At 47.6% G+C, this 23,657-nt stretch overlaps 3 protein-coding genes across 6 annotated transcripts; 2 read left to right on the top strand and 1 right to left on the bottom strand.

The window, feature by feature from the left end:
- LOC8078620 (eukaryotic translation initiation factor 5B) lies at positions 204-5,793 on the top strand. Of its 2 annotated transcripts, XM_021455373.1 has the most exons (5): positions 204-354; positions 893-1,004; positions 1,554-1,634; positions 4,861-5,055; positions 5,151-5,793. In XM_021455373.1, the coding sequence occupies exons 2-5, from the start codon at positions 917-919 to the stop codon at positions 5,510-5,512; spliced, it is 726 nt and encodes a 241-aa protein (XP_021311048.1). In that variant the 5' UTR covers positions 204-354; positions 893-916; the 3' UTR covers positions 5,513-5,793. The 2 variants fall into 2 exon arrangements, with proteins under 2 accessions (XP_021311048.1, XP_021311049.1); XM_021455374.1 differs by lacking the exons at positions 204-354; positions 893-1,004; positions 1,554-1,634 and adding an exon at positions 4,588-4,779.
- On the bottom strand, positions 6,158-9,739 carry LOC8078205 (graves disease carrier protein homolog). The gene is made up of 7 exons (XM_002455775.2): positions 8,675-9,739; positions 8,492-8,577; positions 8,196-8,406; positions 7,638-7,767; positions 7,019-7,203; positions 6,798-6,929; positions 6,158-6,535 (listed from the first exon to the last, which is right to left on the bottom strand). Exons 1-7 carry the CDS (start codon positions 8,846-8,848, stop codon positions 6,431-6,433), a joined length of 1,023 nt encoding a protein of 340 aa, XP_002455820.1. The 5' UTR covers positions 8,849-9,739; the 3' UTR covers positions 6,158-6,430.
- LOC110433389 lies at positions 9,857-23,345 on the top strand. Of its 3 annotated transcripts, none has more exons than XM_021455371.1 (4): positions 9,857-10,153; positions 10,320-14,453; positions 21,920-21,990; positions 22,759-23,345. In XM_021455371.1, exon 2 carries the CDS (start codon positions 12,272-12,274, stop codon positions 13,382-13,384), a length of 1,113 nt encoding a protein of 370 aa, XP_021311046.1. In that variant the 5' UTR covers positions 9,857-10,153; positions 10,320-12,271; the 3' UTR covers positions 13,385-14,453; positions 21,920-21,990; positions 22,759-23,345. The 3 variants fall into 3 exon arrangements, with proteins under 3 accessions (XP_021311046.1, XP_021311047.1, XP_021311045.1); XM_021455372.1 differs by having other exon boundaries at positions 9,857-10,747; positions 11,436-14,453; XM_021455370.1 differs by having other exon boundaries at positions 9,857-14,312; positions 14,383-14,453.

Here is a 23,657-nt window from a genome sequence, read left to right as displayed (position 1 = left end):
ACCAAGAAGATATTCATGTCTACTTGTCTAGTGCCGTATCGGAAGGACAGAAAGAAACCGATAGTTTTGTTTTCTGTTGTTCGGCCAATAACAATTTTTTTTTAAAAAAAAATAATAAATTGAACAGAAGCAAAACAGAATAAAAAAATAAAATTGGAAGCTCATGGTTGCGGATTGGGTTACCGGAGGCCAACTATAGTCGACATGCTTGAATTGTGGCAGCGACTATTAGAGATTGGCTCCATAAAAGCAGGGCCATGTTGCATGACATGTCCCCCCTGAATACGCTTAACTCCTCCTCTTCTACAATTCTCTCTATTGAAACGACTCTACCCTTCATATCAAGGAAGATTGGTAAGATGCATGCAAATCCGATCAGATGCTTTATTTACATGCATGCTTCTGTTATCTATCATTCCTTTTGGTAGGTAGCTATGTAGCTGTGTACTCGAATGGTGTTAATTTTGCCAGTAGATCGTCATTGAAGTAGGTTGTTCTTGTTAATCAGAAACTAGTTTAGGTTGTTCTTATTCATTCACTGCATTAGATCTTCTCTCCTGCCTTGCGTGATTATGCTCTTACCCCTTTGCTGCCAACAAGCTTCAACACATTTTGTTCGGATTTTGCTATTGGATTTCTATGCCAATGAGCGGGTTGACGTATGTTCGAGGGTTAGAACAACAGGGATCATCCTCTAGAAAGCCATTTATGGGCCCTTTTTTGTGCCAAACACCACGAATTAGAACACGTAAGTCACAGCTTCTGATGATGAGGCAGAACATACTGACATGGCAGATTGTTTTCAAAAGTAGCTGAAATTTGCATTTACCTTCCTTGAATCTCTGTGGTAGATTGCTTAATCTTTTTCCTTAATTACATGTGATTACCGCAGTGTAAGAGTAGGAAAAAGAACAAGATGTTCTTTCAGAGGAAGAACTCAAAGAAAGTCAAAGACTCTGAAGGATCACAGAAGAAGGGAAAACATGGCCGTGGGAAGAAGAATGGTTAGCTATTTGCCCTCATGTTTATCCTAAGTTTTGTATGCAGATTGTAGAAATGTCATCTACTGCTAGCTTCAGAAGTACAGTAGCTATTCTTCCTTGACCTGTTCAGCCTCTCTCAAGTCTGGATGCTCACTGATTAGTGATTAAAACAAAGTCCAAATGGTTTGGATTTCAAGCTGTCGTTGTTAGTTAATAACACGGCAAATAGTCGGTTGATCGTTGCAGATACACTTTTAATTGCCTACCTAAATGGCTTTGAAATTGCTTTGATATGGACCTGAAAGGCTATATTTTTATGCCACACGTTTTATTTGGTCAAAGTCAAGAAAACAAAACTGCTGGTCTGATAAGCGACAGATATACTATATTCTGGAAAGCGCAGCAAAGAGAAGCAATTCTATTTCCCGTAAGGTTTGAGAGCTGAATTTAAATGTATTACCAGATCGTGCCTTGCATATTACTTACACATCATTTGGCTGTCTTAAGCACACAGTCGTGCCTTGCATATTACTATTAATGTTTTTCCTGACGTTTGGGATTAATCTATAGATGCCGAAATGGCGACTGAGAAGCTTCAAGCGAAAGAAGAACTCGGAAGTCATTCCGACGCCAGCCGTTCAAAGGAACTAGGTAAGCCGCACTCATTTAGAGTGGCTTCAAAGGAAAAAAAAAAAAGAGGCTGCAAATTGCAACAATCCATCAATCTTCTTGCATTGAGTTGATCACACGGCCCTCGTGATGTTTTGTTTCACGAAAAGTAACTTTTGTCTGCATTTTTTCTTAGTGCAGTTCAACGATTGCATTTGATATATATTTTTTCACGGTCCCAATTAGATCACAAAATTGTAAAGTCAATCAATCCCTACATGCTACCAAAAAATGTTTTATTTAGTATGGGCATCCATGCATAAGACCATAAGTAACACTTCTGCAATAAACTGCGATTATACATTGTGTGTATATAAGAAAGCAAAGACCAATGTTTATGGACTATGGTAACATACTTAGGATGCCACTCTAAATGTTATTTGAACATGGATGCATCTGGACATTAAGCAATTGGAACCTGTTCTCCTAATTAGGTGAACTAACCTTCTTGGATATGATTCTATTTGAAAGGAAACTAGGAGGATTCCCCACGTGTTGCCGCGGGCATGAAGAAGAAATATAAATAGGGTTAGAATGTGTATTGCTTGGTTGAACAGCTTGCATGTTCATAGAAATAGGTGACTTACTGATGTGGACATTATAATTACATGAGCTAATAGATTTTAATTATGTGTAATAGTGGATTGCTTAGTTGGATACCTTGCATGTTGAAAGAAATAGGTAGTGGGATGGTAGTGGGGTTTTGCTTTATAAGAGTACTAGGAGCATACCCCGCGCGTTGCTGCGGGAATTCTGGATTAATGGATTATGTAGTATGATGATGTTGGCTATACTTATTTGTTTTGCTGATATGGACACTACAGTTGTCATGTGTGCTATTGGATTTTAATTGTATATATGGTAGTGCATTGCATGTTGAGATAAATAGTTATTGAGATTTTACTTAGTGGATTTTAATCGAATATGGTAGTGCATTGCTTAGGTGGATACCTTGCATGCTTAGAGAAATAGTTTAGTCCCCACACATGACTCAACTCTGCATGGATGCAGAACAAGTCCTGCCTGACTCCTGTAAACTAGGAGCATACCCCGCGCGTTGCTGCGGGAATTGTGGATTAATGGATTATGTAGTATGATGATGTTGGCTATACTTATTTGTTTTGCTGATATGGACACTACAGTTGTCATGTGTGCTATTAGATTTTAATTGTATATATGGTAGTGCATTGCATGTTGAGATAAATAGTTATTGAGGTTTTACTTAGTGGATTTTAATTGAATATGGTAGTGCATTGCTTAGGTGGATAGCTTGCATGCTTAGAGAAATAGTTTAGTGGGGTTTAGGATTATAAGAGTTATAGATAAGATAAGATACCCACGAGCTATGTGATTAAGTAAGCAGTGATGTAACACTGGTGCATGAAGAAGGGTCGATTTGATTTTATGATATTGGAGTAGGTCGATTTGTATCATGACAGTGAAACAAATCATCTGCACTTCTGCAACAGAAATATCACACTTGATGTTGTTTGGGTAGATCTTGGTACCGGAGTTGTTTGGTGGTTGTACCCTAGTTGTGTGGTTTTCTTTGGATCTGGTTTTCACTAAAACCAAAACTAGGCGAGGACTTGTGCTTTTTTATTTGTCCTTGTAATAAAACTTGCAGCAACGCTTCTGACGTCCTTTTGAAGAAAAATCACACATCATGTAGAAAATAAGCCAACTTTTCTCTAATGATGCCAAGCCATATTCTAGATGATGCGCTAAACAATGTAATTATCTGGGGTAAATAAAAGTTAGAAAGTGGCAAAGAAAAAAATGCCTCGCGCAGTCGCGCTTATGAACATTTCATACTTCATTTTCGAAGCGGACTACCCTCCTTGGATTATGTCTCCTGGCCTATAGGGTTTCTTAGCTTTACTTCCAAGTAAAAGCAACTTTCTCACAATGATTCTCTTAGGATGTTGGGCATGTGTGATCGTCTGATTGAAGGTGTACCTGATACCATTTTCCAGATTTTTTTTTGTCCATGAACCATTCCTAATAATCTTAAAAAAGATGAAGCAAAGAAACTATCCAATCAGAGATCATTGTGAGATGAATACAGCAATTATCTTTTTTTTTGGACAGACAGTTACAGCTCAAGCACCATGTTCCTTTGTCCTCTTAGCGGACCTGCATGTGCCAGATCGTTATTAGTTGACCCTAATACGACATGCGTACCAGACAAACCAAATCCCATAATCCAACTCCATTTGTCCACCCAGAATTCACAAACTAAAGCTGCAGACAACAAAGAATCCAACTGTTATTTCCTAGTATATATCGCTTCCAGGATCAATGCTGGCAAGTATAGGGAATAAAATTAAAGCACTGTTTGAGAATAATTAAAGTAGGGTTTGATTGACCCAGCTGCATCAAGTGACACTCTGTATGACACAGGCTGCTGCCTGCTGCGCCGTGCAAGCCACGATGCAGCAGGATCATCCTCGACCAACCACCATGAATGCCTGCAGTTTGCCTGCGTCCATTTCGCTGTCACTCTCCTGCACTGTGTCCTACCATGTAGTATTATTATGCATGGTGCTCCAGTTAAGCTTTATCTGTGTATATAACACATAAAACATTTGTCATTAGCCCATATCAAGGGGCTCAGTTAGAGCCAACATACCACGGGCCACGGTTCTATAGCTTCACACCGAAAAGCACTTCCCCTCTCAGTTTTCGTCAGTTAAGCTTTCCCCACTTATATTTGCTTACTTCACTGTCCTTCAACAAATCTGCAATCTGGTTCAGCTTGTAAGGGCCTCTTCTTCACTCTGTAAGTTTCGATTCAACAAATCGCAGGCTTTGCCCTTTCTTCGTTTTGTCTGCACGTTTTTGTATGGGGATTTGGCATCTTGTCTGTTGTGTGAAGAATCCTTTCCAGTCGAAGTCGAATTGATCAGTCAGCAGATAATCCCCCCCCCCCCCCCCCCCCACTGTTTTTCGTCATTATTAGCTAGTGGATCTAGGTCACCGTAAATTATCGTCATTATTAGTGCAATCCTGTCAGTATTTCCTGTGGTGATGCCTGAATTCAACTGCGCCCACCCCCATTTGCTGACTTTTAAGAAGCTATTGCACCCAAACTTCTGTATGCCTCTGAGTGAACCATCTAAATTAGGTCCCTTTTTTTTTCCTTCTATTTCTTTTTGCATTGAAACAAAATTATTTTCTCTGAGAAGAATCCATGTCGATACTGTAGAGCAAGGAAGCGAAGAACAGGGAAACAAGGACATGGATGCTTTCAGTTCAGTGATGGACAAGGTGAAGAGCCACCCAGAAGTGATGGAAAAGGTCAGTGCAGTGATGGACAAGGTGAAGAGCCACCCAGAAGTGGTGGAAAAGGTCAAGGACGAGGTGAAGAGCCTTGCTGATGCTCTCCATCTGCGGAGACATGGTAAGAAATGCATTGTTTCTGGGGATTTCATTGGTGACTCCTGCCCATTCACAGCCTTGATCTTTAAACATTTGCATCATCCTTACCTTGAACAGGCAAAGATAAAGAACCTGAGTCTGAAGAGAAGGCAGAAGAAGGCGAGGTGGCGCAGAGCGTCGATGAGAGTGCCTCTGCTGACAAGACTGAAGAACCTAATGTGTTGGAGCAAGCAGTAGAAGAGATTCAGGCTGTCGCCACAGCTTTGCAGCAGCAGGCAGCCCCAGCAGCTGAAACTGAAACTGAAATTCCAGTTGAGACTGCTGCTGCTGCTGAAACTTCAGCTGCAGGAGACAAGCCTGAAGAAACAAACAGGGGGGAGGTGGAGAAAGATGACCCGAAGAAGCGGCTCGATTTCGCTGGGTTCTTCGCCATGCTGTTTGAGAGGTTCTGCTCCCCGGGCAACAAGAAGAAAGATTAACTGATTGCAGATCAGCTGTGGATTTCTGGTTTTGTGATATTGGACTTGGAAATTACATGGGGAGTGCATGGGATTGTGGGTGCCTGGGTGGTGTACAGTCTGCGGTTGTGTTCTCTTATCTTAAGAAAAATCTCTATTGATTTTTACTATCATCTGTGATGATGGGGCAATGGCTACATTTTATATGATGTAATTATTGTCACCCTTGTGGATTGATTTAATTTATGTGAACACAATTGGTTTATTTTTGGTTAAGATAATACAGTGTGTGTGTGTGTGAAGCCTTGTATAAACATGTGAGAACCAATTTTGCTAATGCTGAACAAAATTTTAGCTCAACTCAGGCAGCAATTTTCCATATTTGTTGAGGTTGGTTCTATTTGTAATCAAGTTGCATGAGAAGAGTTTATTTTTACAAAGAAAGGGGGCCAATGAGTAGTCTCAAAGATAAAAGGTGATTTTGTTAGACCAAGCTGATTTGTTGTGGGAGAAAAATACTGCTAAATAGCTGATAGATTCAATAGATAAGCTAAAAAAACAAGCTCATGAAATGTTGGAGATTCTATTGATAGAAACCATCAAGGCTTCATCTTCGTCTTTGCTAACATTTGATATATAAAATATCTTCAGGCACATTTGATGACATAAACACCAGAATCTCCAATAAGGGCACTACTAATATTGTTAATGTAGGGCAACTCTGGTACCATCATTGTATTCATGATTACAAATTACAAGTAGCATAATGGATGGTACAAGCAACTCGACCGACGGTTACAGACACAGAACTATTTGACCAATATACAATACTCTCCATCATATGCAACATAGGGTGATAGCAATAGGATTCATAACAAGAATAACAATGCGACAGCCTAGATTTTCTTCAGTCATAACACAAGGATGGCCAATATTGCTTCATTTGTTACCACCTGACGCATGGACTCTCTCTCTAGGAGGAACCCCTAGCAATGTCTTCATCATGTCATATGTTGTGAAGCCGATAGCTACTGAAGGGACAACCTGAAAAGTCCATGTGTCAAGAAATAAAACTTGAAATTGACATTATTGTAAAAAATGAACATCCCAGTTGTAGATGTCTAACAATTGCAACTAAGAAAAAAGAAAACAAGGAGCAACACAATATGAGTAATAATTGTAACTAAGCAAAGGAAAAGATGGAGCAACCCAACAGAGTAAGTTATTTTTCCATGCCACACATTTTGCAATACTGATTCTCATTTTTCAAATTTTGCCTTTCTTTAATTTTGTCCTGGCTTATTACCTTGACATAGTTAAGGCTCAAACCAGCAAAGAGTTGTCTCCACCCTTGGCAATGAATGATCAATAAGAGACCCTGGAAAGTTCCTCTTATACGGAAGCCATCACTTGAATTTTGAGGCTGCTTGCTCTGAACCTGAAGAAAGGAAGTCTTGTGAGTGGTGACCGTAGGCATCACAGATAAGATTTAGCAGATTATCAATGCATGGAAGACAAGAAATGTACCTGCATTTGTCTTCGGACAACATCCAGTGGATAAGTGAGCGTTTGTCCAAATAGACCAGCTAAAGCTCCGCAAGAGAGCTTCAATATAACAGAATTCTTGTAATCTTCTGGAACTTGAGATTTCAGATCTTCGTATATGTAAAATTTTAAGCCGGCGTATGGAAGAATACCAATAAGAGTTGGGCCTGTAATTGATTAAAAGAATCTTGAACCCTCCTCTCGTGTGTTGTAATAATATAAACCTAAATAAATAATACAGACATCTCAAGTAATGTAATTTAAACTACAAATTTCACGATATTCATATGGTAACTCATGTTAAACTAATATATCCCTGGCAATAGTGTTTCTGGTCACCATGGAACCAGTCCTAGGGATTTAAACTAACTAACAATAGTGCCATCATGTTTTCAGGAAAACCAAGAAAGAACAGAATATACATATTTGGTATCAACCTAGCATCATGTTACATTAGAAACAAAGGTGTGCAAGTGCGGAACATTAGCTGGCATGGCAACGCTGGAAAGAAACAGAATAAATTGCTAGCCTCACACTGATGGGCCATAAACGATACTACAAATCCAAGCGAATGAAATGAGACTGAGAGGATAAGACATACCTACTCCACGATATAAAGATCGTGCGCCTCCTTCCTTGTAAACAGTCTTGAAGACATCCTTTATGCCATTATATGTTTGTTGTTGACCAGAATTTCCAAAAGCATTGCCAGGCTGGCCAACATTTGAAACCTTGGAGCAACCATGAAGAAATTAGTGTTAACAGCCTTGAGCCAACATTTGTAATAACAATACATCAAAAGCTGACATGGTGTAAACAACTAATATTTGATCAAAAGCTGACATGGTGTAAACATCTAATACTTGCTCAGAGTTGTTCCAGCAATACATCTATTGATGGAGACTCTTCACTACAATCAAAGGAACAAAATGAAAAAAAAAAAAACTACTAATATTTGCTCAGAGAGTTGTTCCAGCAATACATCTATTGATGGAGACTCTTCACTACAATCAAAGGAACAAAATGAAAAAAAACAACAACTAATATTTGCTCAGAGAGTTGTTCCAGCCATACATCTATTGATGGAGACTCTTCACTACAATCAAAGGAACAAAATGGAAAAAAAAAATATGCATCAGTGAACATGGTAGTACAATACCTGGTATGCCAGCTTGGTCCTAGCCAAGTCTAATGGGTATGTACACAAAACTGCAGTACCACCAGCAGCAGAGCCCGCTAAAAGATCAACGACAGGCCCTGTACCTATTGATGGAGCAAAATTGTTCAATATCCAGCACCTGTACTGTTCATATGTCATGTAATGTAATGCTGCATATGGAACAATCCGAAGCACGCTTGCACCGTTCCCTCTGCATGGATAGTAACAGTGGATTCAGATCACTATACTTATTTCAGCAGTAAAAAAGCCTGAGGGATCTCTACCATGGTACTCACTTGTAGAAGCCTCGAATTCCCTCGTACTGCCACAGCTTCCTCAAGGACTGGAGGATCCCAAGGGACTGGAAACCTTCAGTTCTTGTCTACAAAGCAAACAGAAAATGTGCAGCAAGTGAGCTAAAACATCAACACAATCACCCCACACACACACTGAAATTGATAGAATGGGCAGTTGGGGACCTGCAATAAGATCTTGACCCTCTCCAGTGGTGCTACCGCAGTCTTTGCAAATGCACCAGCAGCGCCGCCAGCAATAAGCTCCTTGGCATAGACCGGTAGCAAGTCGAGAGCGGAAGCATTCACTTGTGCAGCCGCTGAGGCCGAGGAGAAGGTGGATTCTTGTGAGGAACCCATAACTCGAATGGCCGAGTATAATCAGGATTTGTGATATGTGCACTCCCCACCACTAATGATTTGAGCATCAAACTAAACTAAGGGTAAGGGATATCTTTGTACAGGGTGGAATATCCCCAAGAATATGTCCCCAAAACCGGCAATACAATCGTTACTTTGCCTCCCCACTACTTGCATTAGGAGTACGGAAACAGCAATTAGAAGATAAGGTAGAATCCTCCTGCACAGCGATTGAGTGTTAATCACCCAGGAACCCAATCTTTCCCCTCCCGAGTGATGAAAAAGTGCAAAGCAAAAGGGGGGAAAAATCTAGCGTGAGCTGGATCCCCACCGAGGACAGGATTCACATCCCCAAGACGCAACAACAACTGTACACTCTTGTTACTGGAAAGCACAACACTCGCATCAGCAGGAGGCGATCTACACGCAGGCCAGCAACTCCGAGGATCGAGACCAAGGAGTTATTTGGATTATTCCGAGAGCGCGAGGAGGAGACGGGCGGATCCCGCAGGCCGCGCCTCCGCTCGCGATCGCAGGAGGGCGAAACGTGAGTCGCTAGCCCATGGGCCTGCGGCTAGCTCCGGGGAAGGAAGGTGAGAGCAGGAGGCTGCCCGCCGGGCGGCGGCGAGGCGGCGAGATAGCGGCGAAGGCGGGTCGAGCGCGGGCAGGTCCCTCGCATCCACCGAGTCGCTCCAAGGGACGGGGAGAAAAATACTCATCAATCGCGCGGGACTTGCGGGGGGCGAAGGGCGAAGAGGAGGGAAGACCCTGATCGAGGAGCCGTGGTGGCGGCGGCGGTGGCTGGGCGGCCGCGGACTGGGGAAGGGGAGGGTTGAACAGCAGCAGGGGGGGCGTCACACGATTGGCGGTTGGTCTGCTCTGCTGCAGGCTGCAGCTGCCTTCCTCCTGCTGGCGCTGGCAATGGAAAGCCAAGAGGGGAGCGCATATTGGAGCCAGTTTAGTGGGCTGGGCCGGCCACCGACTCAATGAAGACGCGTCTCGAGTTGGGCCGCGGCCCAGACCACGTATCAAGTATCATACCGCCGCCGTATAGTATTTTTTTAAGGATACCGCCTTATAGTAAGGGATACGGTTTCTAAAAAAAACGTAGGGGATACGGATCTACCTGTATATTATACGTACAAAGGCCCACCTGCCAGACCCCTGATCCCACCCGTCGCCGTCTTCGACTCTCCGCAATCTCGGCGAGTCCTCAGCTTCCTTCGATTTTTGCTCCCGCGCCAACTCGCCATCTCGCCGAGTCGCCGACGCCGACGTCCACCGACCCGGCGGAAATCGTTGAAGGTCCGCATCTGTTCTTGTTCCTTCGGTTCGCATCTGTTCTCGTTCCTTTCGGTTCGCATCTGTTCTTGTTCCTCCGGTTTCTTTTTCTTTGGTTCTCGTTTGCGACCCCGCCGTACACATGGCCGAATCCGCGATTGCTCCGCCGCCGCTGAATCCTATCTCGCAGGGTTTGGTTCCAACACCATCACCACCAGCCGCTTGCAGCCGACCCTTCCGTACCCCTGCTTCGCTGCTGAGCTCCACCTCGCCGGGTTTGTTGCCAACCCCACCGGCGACTCGCCGACTGGTGAGCACCGCTGCTTTTCCCTCCGTGCCAGGCCGCGCATCCGCCAGCGGAAGTTGGATCAGAGACAAATCAGCGCTCGCCGCACTGCCCACCAAGATCAAAACAACAGGCAAGATTCCGGGACGTGCATCTCTCAGTGAGAATTGGGTTAGAGATAAGCTACTGGCTACTGCCAGTACAGTATCGGCTACTGTACCAGCGCCCACGGCCAATCTTGCCATTGGATCATCCACGACCAATCTCCCTGTCAAGCGCATTGGAGTCGACTGTGGAGTGTCGTCGGCTGACAACTCCTTCAAGAAGCCAAGGTATGAGTTCTTGTCAGAGGATTCGGGCTCTGAATCGGAGCCCGAGGACTCGCTCTATGCTGGTCCGGCTTTTCTAACAGCGCCTCATCCGAGTTGTCTTCCAAAACCCATCTATCTTATGCGTTCCAATGCCAATCTATCTTATTAGGTTTTGATATGTCATGAGTAATAACTCTTTTAATGCCAATTCATCTTATTTAGATTTTGTTATATTATAAGTAGCAACTTTAGGACATGTTATCTTCTTATTGCAATTAGTTTTATATCTTTAGAATGATAAAATAATTCTTTTTTTTTAAAAAAAATAGTTTTCTCATGGAATTTCATAAGTATCCTTGTTTTTTATCTTATTGATAACTTTTTATATGGTTCAATTCCAATACTTTACATTTCTATTGGTGTCATTAATCTGCAATTTAATTTTCACCAAATTCAGTTTTATAGTAAACGATACTACAATTGCGAAAACATTAATTCTAAGACTAATATGCAATTCGATTTGTTTTTAGCTTTTTAAGTATGAAATATGTAGTCATCAAAACATTGACTTTAAGATTTTATTCCGCATTCAATCTATCTGTATATTGGCTTTTCATTTTCTACAGCATACTACAGCTATTTTGTCAAAAAACAATTGCTGCATATTCTTGTGGAGATATCTTTATAGTTTGCAGGTATTGCTTTTAAGGTGTTGCTCTGGTGATGAGGCAGTCCTGGTTTCATAGGCACCCCCAATGTGCAGCCAAATCAAGGAAAATCAGGGAAGAGACGGAGAGCAGGAGGGAAACGACAAAGCCATGCAGTCGTGTAACAGTCATCTCCCCCAGTCCCAGTGGGATCCGGCACCAATGGCTGACGAGCCTTCCTGTAATCAGCTGCAGCGGTGGTATCGATTTGGAAGACTTATAGATGATCTATTGATGAAATTTGAGATTTTTTCTTTCTAGATCACCAATAGAAAATGTAAGGAAATGGGTCTATGAATGTTCAAGTAGATGATCATGTGTGAAGCATTTGCTTTTCATAGTAAAAACAGGCAGTATATGTGGTCATTGTTGTCTGCTCTAAAGAAAAGATATAGTAATACAATCATTGATGTCACACCATTCTTTCTATGTGATGTATATACCTGATTCTGCTAGTCCAAATGACAATATTTGAATACTCATGTCAAGGGCGCCGAACCCTTGGCTCGCCGGACCGCGGCTACGCAGTTCGTAGCCGTCGGCCGTCTTCTCCGGCGGGGTTATGCCCCCCTGCCGCAGGCTTAGCAAAACAGAAGAGAGTAGGAATAGGATAATTTCTTGCTTGCTTCATTCTCTACTGATTACATGTATATATGGCCAATGGCCCAACCAATATAAGGAAACTCTCCTTAATTCTAGGAATTGCCAAAACTCCTTAATTCTAGGAATTGCCAAAACAGCCTGCTAATCTATTCCTTGATTCTAGCCACTAGAAGTTGGTAGGGTCGGAGCGCTTGGGGGGCAGACCAACGGGGTCCGCGAAGAGCCCCCCGAACACATGCAGCAGCGCGACCAGCAGGGGTCCGGCCTCCGAAGTCGCGCACAACACTGGAACGGACGGGCAGGCCACGCCAGTCCAGGAGATTGGGCGTCCGTGTCGCTGGAAGGACATGCGCCGGCTTTCCAGGTCCCAAACGATGGGTCCCAACGCGCCGAGCCACCGGGTGCCGAGGACGACGTCGTACCCGGCCAGGGGCATGACGAAGAGGTCGGCTGGGAACGCCTCGCCATCGATGAGCAAGGGCGCGTCGTGGATGATGCCCTCACAGGTGGCGCGCTCGTCGTTCGCGACCAAGGCGGTGAGGCGTGGGCGTTAGCGAAGAGGAAGACCCGAGCGCCGCGCCACCTCCTCCGATATGAAGTTGTGCGTGCTGCCGGAGTCGAGGAGGGCGCCGAAGGCTGCGGCGCCGAGGGCCACGCGGAGCTGCATGGTGCCCGCCACGGGAACACCAGCCACGGCCTGCAGGGAGAAGCAGGCGCCTCGGCGTCGGGCTCGGCAGCCCCTGCGTCGTCCGCGGCGTCGTCAATCTCGACGCCGTCCAGGAAGAAGATGCGCCTGCAAAAGCGATTGTGGCCACGAGAATATTTCTCGTTACAATTAAAACAGAGGCCGAGACGGCGCCGTTCCGCCCATCTCCTCTGGAGTGAGGCGGCGATGATTGCCGTCGCCACGGGCCGGCTGGGCGGTCGTCGAGGGTGCAGTCAGCGCCAATGGCTGCTGGGGTGGTGGCAGAGCGGCCCGGGGGCGGGCGCTGGAAGGAGACCCCGCGCGGGCGCCCTGGGAGGAGGTGTTGCCAGCCGATTAGCCTCCATCAATTCCACCTGCCGCGCGAGACTCATGGCGGCCGCTAGCGACGTCGGGTTGTGGATGCGGACGTCGTGGGTGAGGGGCGGTAGGAGACCGCCGGTGAAGAGTTGGACCCGCTGTGCTTCGTCCAGGCGACCCGCACGTGGCAGGAGGGCTTGGAACCGATTGGAGTATTCCTCCACGGTGCCGGTCCTCCGGCACTCCGCCAACTCGAACAGGGGAGCCGATCGGAGTGGAGGGCCAAATCGCAGGTTGAGGAGGTCCTTGAAGTGCCCCCATGTCGGTGTGCCCTCGTCCTCCTAGAGTTGGACGTACCAGAGCTGCGCGACGTCCTCCAGATGGTAAGAGGCCATCCACACCCGCTCCTCGGCCATGGTGCACTGTTGACGGAAGTACGGAAGTACGAGTCGCACTTGTTGAGGAAGGCCATCGGATCAGACTTGCCGTCGTAGCGGGGAAAGTCCAATTTCTGGAACTTGGGGGGCGATCAAGATCGCGCGTACCCTCCAAGCGGCCGCCGCTGTCCGACGAGGAGGCTGACTTTTCCTTCAGGGCGGCCATGTCCGCCTTCATGGTAGTCATCTCGGCTGGCGTCAGCGCGGTAGAGCTGGTGGCAGAATGGGGCGAGGGTGGTGGGCTAGTGTGGTGGGCGGCTGCTGTGGAGGATTGAGCGGAGCGACAAGGCGAGGATCGACGTGACCGTGATACCAGGTTGTCAAGGGCGCCGAACCCTTGGCTCGCCGGACCGCGGCTACGCGTAGCCGTCGGCCGTCTTCTCCGGCGGGGTTATGCCCCCCTGCCGCAGGCTTAGCAGAACAGAAGAGATGAGGAATAGGATAATTTCTTGCTTGCTTCATTCTCTACTGATTACATGTATATATGGCCAATGGCCCAACCAATCTAAGGAAACTCTCCTTAATTCTAGGAATTGCCAAAACTCCTTAATTCTAGGAATTGCCAAAACAGCCTGCTAATCTATTCCTTGATTCTAGCCACTAGAAGTTGCCCCTTCGGGCCCTGGCTCTGCGCGCCCAGCACGCTCAGCCGCGCGGCATATGTCGCGGGCGCGCCTGCGCCTGACATATGTGCGACCGCACATGACAACTCATGTTTATTTCATGTTTCTTACGATTTATTGCATCACTCATTTGGATATGAAATAAACTACACAGGATGTTTCCATTTCATAAACTCCGTATACCAATAATCAGCTCAAGGAGAGCAGCGCCAGGTTACCACTGCATGTCTGTTCTGATTTCTTTTTATATATATACAATTTGACATGGTTTCTGTACCTGCAGTGTCATGCTCTGTTTCTACTACAATAATTCCTTCTTGTCGATGGTGCTCATCAATGCCATGAAGAAGGATGGTGTGTTCTGGACATTTACATGTATAACTTTTCCCATTATATATATTTGTGATAATACTAAGTTGTTGTACTATGTCACTTAATGGTGATGTGTTTTCTCCTGTGAACAAATATCCCTATAAAATGCCATCACATGGGTATTAGGCCAATTCAGTACAATCGAACCATGCTTTTTTAAAAATTTTCTACTACAAAATGCTCTGCTCTGCTGAAGGTTTATATCTCATATGGATCATTTTTATGCAGCATTTCCAATATTTGGTGAATTATTATTGTTTTTTACTCTCTTATCACGTGGACTGTGAAAATAGCACATTCCATTCTAGCATGCCTTTCCAGTCAGCTGGGCCTAATTGAGCATGCTTTTGATGATTGCCATTGTAATATTTTTGTTTTGCTATAGATTTATTGGTTTTCGTTCAGTTATGCTTATCAACCATATTATAGTATTTGTGGTTCATTGTCTCTTTATAACATCACAGATAATTAAGTTTGTTTATATGCAAAGCTTTGACCATCTCAGGTAAGTATGAAGTTCATTTTTGGCTTCTTTCTCACGATTTTACCAGTTTACTTCTTAATGTTCTCTTCGTATGCTTAATTTTCCATTGATTCATGTTAGTTATGAATAGTTCTGAATCTTGTAGGCTTATTTTCTTCAAGAGTTTTGTGGGATTGCAAAAATCTCTGACTCCTACTGGTCCAGATCTTTCTGCTCTCCTGTCATTGCATGCGGGACTCGGCTTTCTGCTCTCTAGTCCCCATACCTGATCCTGTTGAAGGAAGTTGTATCTCTAGATGAGATAGGCCCTTGCAGTCTGCAGACCACATGATGCTGATGCACCGTAGTACTACCCAACAGGCAGATAAGAAAATAGAAGAGGGGAGGGGGCAAATAAACAGAGGAAAGACCGAAACTGAGCAGAGTCAGAGATCCAGACTAGCTCAAAGTACAAATACTAACTTCAGAAGACAGAACTAGGACAAAATATAACTTACTATGTATCTGAAACCCATGTTGTGTGGTGTGCAATTTGAGTAGTTGTTGGACAACTGATTTTCCATTCCTGGCCATCCCTAACCAGGGTGGCCATATTGTTGCATACATGGGCCTCATGGGCCAAGCCACATGGGCCTGAATCACTCATACTCTAACACCCCCCCGCAGTCTGAACTACCGGCGCAGCGGAGTTTGCAGACTAGACACGAAAAGAAGTACAACACATGAGCCCCCCCACAGACGCAACTAGCCACTAGTGATGTTGAGGCTGGAGCGGAACTCGGTGAAGGTCGAAGACGGGAGACCCTTGGTGAAGATGTCGGCGAACTGGGAGGTGGTCGGGACGTGGAGGACCCGAACATCGCCGATGGCGACCCGATCACGGACGAAGTGTAGATCAATCTCCACATGCTTGGTCCTCTGGTGCTGTACCGGGTTGGTGGAGAGGTACACCGCACTGACGTTGTCGTAGTAGACGAGCGTGCTCCGGGAGAGAGGGCTGTGGAGCTCAGCGAGGAGCTACCGGAGCCAGGAAGCCTCGGCCACGCTGTTGGCAACAGCGCGGTACTCCGCCTCGGCACTGGAGCGAGAGACGACCGGCTGGCGCTTGGACGACCAGGACACCAGGTTGCCGCCTAGGAAGACGGCGTAGCCGGAGGTGGAGCGACGAGTGTCTGGACACCCGGCCCAGTCGGCGTCAGTGTAGACGACGAGCTCGGTAGAGGACGACTGTCGGTGAAGGAGGAGACCGAAGTCGACGGAGCCGCGGAGGTAGCGAAGGATCCGCTTGAGAGCGGTGAGGTGTGGCTCCCGAGGATCATGCATATGGAGACAGATCTGCTGAACTGCATATGTGATGTCCGGCCGGGTGAAGGTGAGGTACTGAAGTGCACCGGCAAGACTCCGATATGCAGTGGGATCTGTCACTGGGGTACCCTCAGCCTCTGATAGCTTGCCCTGTGTGTCAACCGGAGTGGAGCAGGGCTTGCAGTCAGTCATCCCAGCGCGCTCCAGGATATCAAGAGTGTACTGCCGCTGGTGAAGGAGTAATCCGGCAGGATGAGGCTCAACAGTGACCCCGAGGAAGTGGTGGAGCCGACCCAGATCCTTCATAGCAAACTGCTGCTGAAGTGATGCTATGATCCGTCGAAGGAGGGACTCACTGGAGGCTGTGAGGACAATGTCATCAACATAGAGGCAGCAGGTATGCAATCTCAGCGCCATGGTGGTAGATGAACAAAGAAGTGTCTGACTTGGCCTCCACAAACCCCACTGTCAGTAGAAAAGCGGCAAACCGATGGTTCCACGCCCGTGGTGCCTGCTTGAGGCCGTAGAGAGACTTGTTGAGCCGACACACCATGTCGGGACGAGAAGAGTCAACAAACCCCACCGGCTGACTGCAGTAGACTGGCTCAGTAAGAACGCCATGCAGAAAGGCATTCTTGACATCCAGCTGATGCACGGGCCAGTCGCGAGTGAGGGCCAGCAAGAGGACCGTGCGGACGGTAGCTGGCTTGACCACGGGGCTGAAAGTCTCGTCGTAGTCGACACCGGGGCGCTGAGTGAAGCCCCGGAGAACCCAGCGAGCCTTGTACCGCTCGAGAGTACCGTCAGCCCGGCGCTTGTGAGTCCAGATCCACTTGCCGGTGACGATGTTGGAGCCCGGCGGTCGTGGCACCAGATCCCATGTCTGGTTGGCGAGGAGCGCCGCGTACTCCTCTTCCATCGCGCGGCGCCAGTGAGGGTCCAGCAAGGCCTCACGGACGGAAGAGGGTACCGGGGAGACCTGCGAGTCCCCGGGCATCACCGCAAGAGCCCGGGGCTGCAGTGTACCAGCCGCGTGTCGCGTCACCATAGGGTGAACATGACGCGGGTGTCGGTGAAGAAGCGGTGGGTGGTACACCGGCGTCACGACACGGGCAGCTGGGGGCCGTGGAGGCGGTGTCGGTGTCGCTGGCGGGGAAGACGCCGCCGGTGGTGTAGGTGACCCGGCGAAGAGGGGGCCACCGGTGCCGGCGGAGGCAGCGGTGCCAGTCGGGCACGTCGCTGGTAGACGTGCACCGGCTGGGCGAAGCGTGCCGGTGGGGCCAGAGTTGGACCCGTGTCGTGCGCAGGGACCGGTCCGGAAGGTGGCCCCTCGAGGCCCGGGCAGGGTACCGGCCCCGGGGTGTCACAGGCGACCGGCGGCGGAGCAGTACCTGCAGGAAACACCGGCAAAGGTGGCTCAACCACCGGGTCAGTGGGAAACACAAAGAAGAGGTCAAGCTCTGAGGTGGAAGCAGAGGCGGTGGTGGTGGTGGAGAAGGGAAAGACAGACTCATCGAACACCACATGACGAGAGATGAGGACTCGACGAGAGGTAAGATCGTAGCATCGGTACCCCTTGTGATCCGAGGAGTACCCAAGAAAGACACAGAGAGTCGAACGGGGAGCCAGCTTGTGAGGAGCGGTAGCAGTGGTGTTCGGGTAACACGCACACCCAAAGACACGAAGGTGATCGTAGCGAGGAGGGGTACCGAAGAGAGCGTGGTGTGGCGTAGGAGCTGGGCAGGCAGCGGAAGGAAGGCGGTTAAGGAGGTAAGTGGAGGTGTGCAAGCTCTCAGCCCAGAAGCGAGCAGGAAGCAGAAGGGTGCGCACGGTGTCGTTGGTGGTGCGAATCATGCGCTCAGCCTTGCCGTTTTGAGAGGAGGTATACGGACAAGACATGCGCAACTGGACACCGTGAGAGAGAAAGAAGGTACGAGAGGTGGAGTTATCGAACTCCCGACCATTGTCACACTGAACAGCCTTGATGGTAAGACCGAACTAAGTAGACACCCAGGCGAAGAAGTGCAGAAGGGTGGGGAAAGCCTCAGACTTCACACGTAAGGGAAAAGTCCACGAATAGTGAGAGAAATCATCGACCACCACAAGATAGTATTTGTAGCCAGAAATACTGAGGACAGGAGAGGTCCAAAGGTCGCAGTGAATCAGATCAAACACACGAGTGGTACGGGAAGAAGAATAAAAGGGAAGACGAACATGACGGTCCAGTTGGCACGCATGACACAGGTGCTCATCGTGAGCCCGAGGGCACCGAATGTCGGAACTACGACTCAGCTGCGTCAAAGCATCACGACCAGGATGGCCGAGACGACAATGCCAAGTAGTGGAGGAAGGTGTGGTGGCAAAGGCAGCTGACAAAACAGGAGGCGAGGAAGAGGACGCAGAGGGCGGAAACTGAAGGGTGTAAAGGGGGCCCGTGCTGTCGCAACGAAGAAGAGGCCGCCGGGAAGCCAAATCCCTCACAGTAAGACCAGAAGAGTCAAACTCAACAGAACAAGAATTGTCAGCTGTAAACCGACGAATAGAAAGAAGGTTGTGAACCATAGAAGGGGCAACAAGGACGTCAGGAAGGCGAAAGGAGCCATGAGCACCAGCAGTACCCACAGATGTGACAGGAAGACACGAGCCATTGGCGACCATGATGGACGAAGGATGAGAGGAAGAAGGCGGTTGAACGGAGGAGAGGATACCCGGGTCGGGAGTGGTGTGGTAAGTGGCTCCCGAGTCGGCGACCCAGTGTGGCCCGACAAGAGGTGTCGGAGTCATGGCGCTGAAAGAGGTGGCCAAGGCCGTCGGGTCCCAACCGACAGGCCCGAGTGAGACGCCGGTAGGTGGAGCCCCCGGAGACGCGGAGAGAGACCCCAGAGGGGCACAAGCGAGCATGGCCGCCGCCGGGCGAAGAAGCGCACCTCTGGGAGCCTGGAGAGGCCACATGGCCCGCGGCCATGGGTGTGGAAAGATGCCCAGGCCGCCGGGTCCCAACCGACAGGCCCACGCAAGGTGCCGGGAGGTGAATGCAAGGTGCCGGGAGGTGGAGGCCACAGGGGTGCGGAGGGAAACACCAGAGGAGCACCTCCGAGCATGGCCTCCGGCTGGCGAAGCTCACCGCTTCTACTTTGGCGGCGATGGCGGCCACCGCGGCCCCCCCAACCCCCACTCGGCTCGGAGGGAGGAGGGCCAAGAGGAGAAGCCCGGGCGGCGATGTGGGTGGCGGCGAGGGCGGAGGCCGCGCCAGGGAGGGGCACGCCGGTGCCCAGGCACGCGTCAGGCGGCCCCCCCAACCCTCGCTCAGCCCGGGCGGCGATGAGGGCGGTGGCGAGGGCGAAGGCAGCATCGCCAGGTAGGGGCGCGCCCGTGCCCGCTGCGTGTAGTCGAGAATCAGGCGGCACAGGGGGCGGTGCGACGTTCGCGCCGTGGCGGAGATGCCGCTGGGCTGGAGCACCCGCACCTATGCCTGGAGGGCGCGCTGGGCCCGCGCTCGCGCCAGGACTGACTGCGCCGGGGGCCGTGCCTGCGCGCAGCGAGGGAGGAGGAGGGAGAACGGCAGCCGCGGCCAGGAGGAGGGAGGCGGCGGCGGCGGCGCTGGGTGGAGCAGCCCCCTGCGGACGGGCAGGTGCACCCCATGGCGGGCGAGCGCCTGGCGCGGGCGCGGTTGGCAGGGCAACCTCCTCGTTCCCGGCATCAGCGCCGGCGCCAGGCGCGGCGGGCGTCCCCGCGGCCATGAGCAGGGGCACGTGCGCGGCCTGGCCGGCGGGCGCGGGCGCGGCCTGGTCTGCGGGCGCGTGTGCGGCCTGGCCTGCGGGCGGCGTCGCGGGTGGCCTGGCGCGCGTCGCGGCGTGGTCGGCGGACGCGGACGCTGCATGGCCAGCGGCGCGGGCCAGCGCATCCGGGCGGACTGTGGAGGGAGCAGCTGCGATCTGCGCCCAGGAGGAGCTGGACAGGGGAGGGAAGAAATGAAAATAGGTTGGGGAGGAAGGAGGAGGAGGGGGAGGAGCAGCCATGGCCGGCGGCGGCTTTCCTGCCGGCGGCGGCGGCTGGTGGCTGGGAGGGAGGGAAGGAGAGAACCCTAGCTGGATACCATGTTGGACAACTGATTTTCCATTCCTGGGCCATCCCTAACCAGGGTGGCCATATTGTTGCATACATGGGCCTCATGGGCCAAGCCACATGGGCCTGAATCACTCATACTCTAACAGTAGTAATTGTTTGTGTGCTTTGCTAACCTTCCGACAACGTCATCCTCTCAAGGCTGTTCCTAGACGAGTTCTCTGGCAAATTCTCCGCTATGATCATGCGGGACCACAGGAATAACAAGAGAGTTTTAGTTGTGCATTATTATTGTTTATTACTGCATGCTGATCAGAATTCAGAGATGGACATGATAGGATAGGATGACAGCATGACACGGTTCAAGTTGAAGAGCTAAGCCACTGACTGGCCTGAAGCTTTTCCTTGTGTTTTTCTGTGAATGGGCCTGCGCCGGACTTTCTTGCCGTTGTCGGATCTGTATACTGTCAGAAGTCTGCATCTTCGAAAAATAGTTTTAAATACAAGTTTGTTATTATACCAAGAGAAAATGTTAGATGTTAAGTGCTGATATGTGTTGGTCCGTAATTGTCGGTGCATCTGATACTTGTCCATCCGTTTTCTCTGTTTGAAATAAACAGAAGGTGGTGCATGCCCTATATATGGTTAATATGCTTGCACTATTCACTATTGTAAACAACTTGATGTCACATTATGTGTTGGTTCATCTTTAACGTAGCAATTAGCAACTGAATGTACATGTGGAACTGTATATGCTATGGAAGAAAAGAAAGGTAGCATTGAAAAGAAAAGATGCCTACCTGATACAATCTTCCTAAAGTGAACTTGTCATTTCCTGCTTGTAGTTTTGTAAGTGAGATCTGCAAGTCTCATATGACAAGATAGCGATATCCACTGTTAGCAACCACATTGAGCGGATCATGTGCTGCTTCTATTAAGTTTTTTCTATTAACAAAAAAAGGACTTGCTTGTTTCGTTGAGATCTTTTGGGGGGCTTTTGTTTCTAGTTCATCCTGGGATCACAACAATCCTTAAACCACTCATAGTGGCTATGTTATATGTCCTAGCCTCCGAGGTGAACTTGAGGTTTTGTTCTATCAGATTTGCTGTCAGAATTATGGATCTATCCTAAGCTTAAACTTTTAGTATGATTGTAGAGATGAAACGCCACCTCGACGCAACTTGAGGTTAACTTGAAGTTGAAATATGCTTTTATATTTTTTTTTAGGATGTTTGGAGATTGTAGTTAAATTAGACTGTGGAACACATGAAATCAGCTTAACTTTGCTAATTGATTTGGACTCTATTTCCAAGAGGATATGAACAATTAAAAATCTTTTTTTTTGTTTATGGTTCTGTCAACTTAATAGAAGCAAAGCTCTACTCGGATTAGGTTCTGTAGTGCAGAGTTTCAGATCTCTAGTGGTGTAGGCTGTAGGGCAAAGCAATCCAGTAATCTGATTGAAAATCTTAATTCTTGGTTTTGCATAGCACCTGGTGTATGTTCCTTAGTACTAGGTGTCATGCAAACCCTGTCCTGCATAGAGATTAATGCTTTGATTTTAGTTCCAACCACACATCATGCTCTTTGCAGGTTGTGCAGTCACATCAACAGGCAGAACTAGATTTGCATTAGCAAGGTTGGAGCACTTGTCAAGTGGAAAGGTGATTCTAGTTGTCTTTATTTATTTCCACAATGCACATTTCTGCAGTGTGCAAACCTGAGAATTAGATAAAGTTAGTATTGTCATTTGATTCTTGTAATTCTGGTCAGACATCATCATCTGGAGTAGAAAGATAATTACCTTCATTGTTTGGTTCTGTTGATGCTCCTATTTTATGGTACCCCATTAGTAAACTTTGGGTTCCCTTAGCTGGAGAATAATCAACTGAAAGCCTAAAATGCAATAGCTTAATTAATGCTTTTCAGGTGCTATTTAGAGTATTCATTCATGCATGTATTAGCAAGGCTGCTTCTGAAATTTAAGCATGCAAACATGTAGGCTTCAATCACATTTAGTCAACTGTGTATTCTGAATTAGGTTCAGTTTTTGGAGAGATCTTATTTACATTTGACTATAACACTAGATGAGAACCAGACCATGCTTGTTTAAGCTAGGCCTAAATTGCTTGAATCTAGACCTGAGAGATGTGATGCTAATAAACTGGTGTCAGGGGGGTATTGTGGTGCCTCCAGTTATGTCTTCAGACATTCAAGTCAGTGATCCAATAAGCTAAAGATTTTTGTTTTGGATTATGGATAATGTGGCTTGGCTTTCCTGAAAAAAAAATAAAGCGTCATATTCTGGTGCTGTATATTTCTGGTAGGATTTTGTTGTGGCAACTAGTGATTAAGGATAATTAAGCTTCTTGTCTTTAAATTTTATTTACAACAATAAGACTTTTATTTTCAATAACATTGCTTTCTTGCAGGAAAGGACTTGTGTATCTATGTCGAATTGTCGATGACTAAAGACGGGTGGAGATGGTGTTCAGTGTTTGTCGACCTCATATTTTTACTTGAACTTTTGGAAGTGATTGAACTAATTTTAGATGCATTAATAGCATTGATATGAGATTGTAAAGTAGGTTAATTTACTAAATATTCATCAAATGTTTGCTTTTATTGTTCTTTGAATTTTGTAAGTTTGGAATTATTTTGAGACATGCAGATACTTTTTCTGCCCATTCGCTTGTCTTATAAGCCGTATTTTTTCTACAGTGTTTTTCTCTCACGACAAATCAGCGAACAGTATTTTTAGTCATGACTTTTCATACCAGCGAACAAGAGTGCCTACTTTTATTTTCTTGCATGCAGGATTCAGTTGGTCATTGTTCTTTTTGTGCTCGAAAAGTAAATAATTAGCCGCAGGTGTCGGCAACCTGCTTGGTTGTTTACCACAAAGCACATTAACCAGGAGGACATTGCAGCAACAGCAGCACACCGCAAACTAGCGGTACCAAACGCAGACAGGGGACGGGGGAATGGTTGCGTCGGTACCCCGGGCTAGTCTGGCTCTGGCCCGTACCTCCAAAGGAGCCCTCATGTGAAAAAACTAGGGTAATGTAGTTTTTTTTGCTCGCGACAACGCAAGGGCATTTATTTACTGGTATAAGGAAAAAGGGTAAGAGAATTGGATTTCTAGATAGAAATCTCACAATTGATTATTTGGACACATCATATCGTTGGTGCTCAGTACTTCGGAGGTGTTTATAGGGTAGGGTTTACGTACGTGTGCTCATAGGGATGAGTATGCGTACATTATAAGTGTATGTGTAATTCTAAAAAAAGTTAGTAATGAGGACAACAGCTACAACAGGAAAAAAACAAA

The sequence above is a fragment of the Sorghum bicolor genome, chromosome 3, assembly GCF_000003195.3.
Source record: "Sorghum bicolor cultivar BTx623 chromosome 3, Sorghum_bicolor_NCBIv3, whole genome shotgun sequence".
NCBI lineage: Eukaryota > Viridiplantae > Streptophyta > Magnoliopsida > Poales > Poaceae > Sorghum > Sorghum bicolor.
The sequence above is the reverse complement of the archived record's forward strand: the minus strand, read 5'-3'. Positions and strand labels throughout refer to the sequence as shown.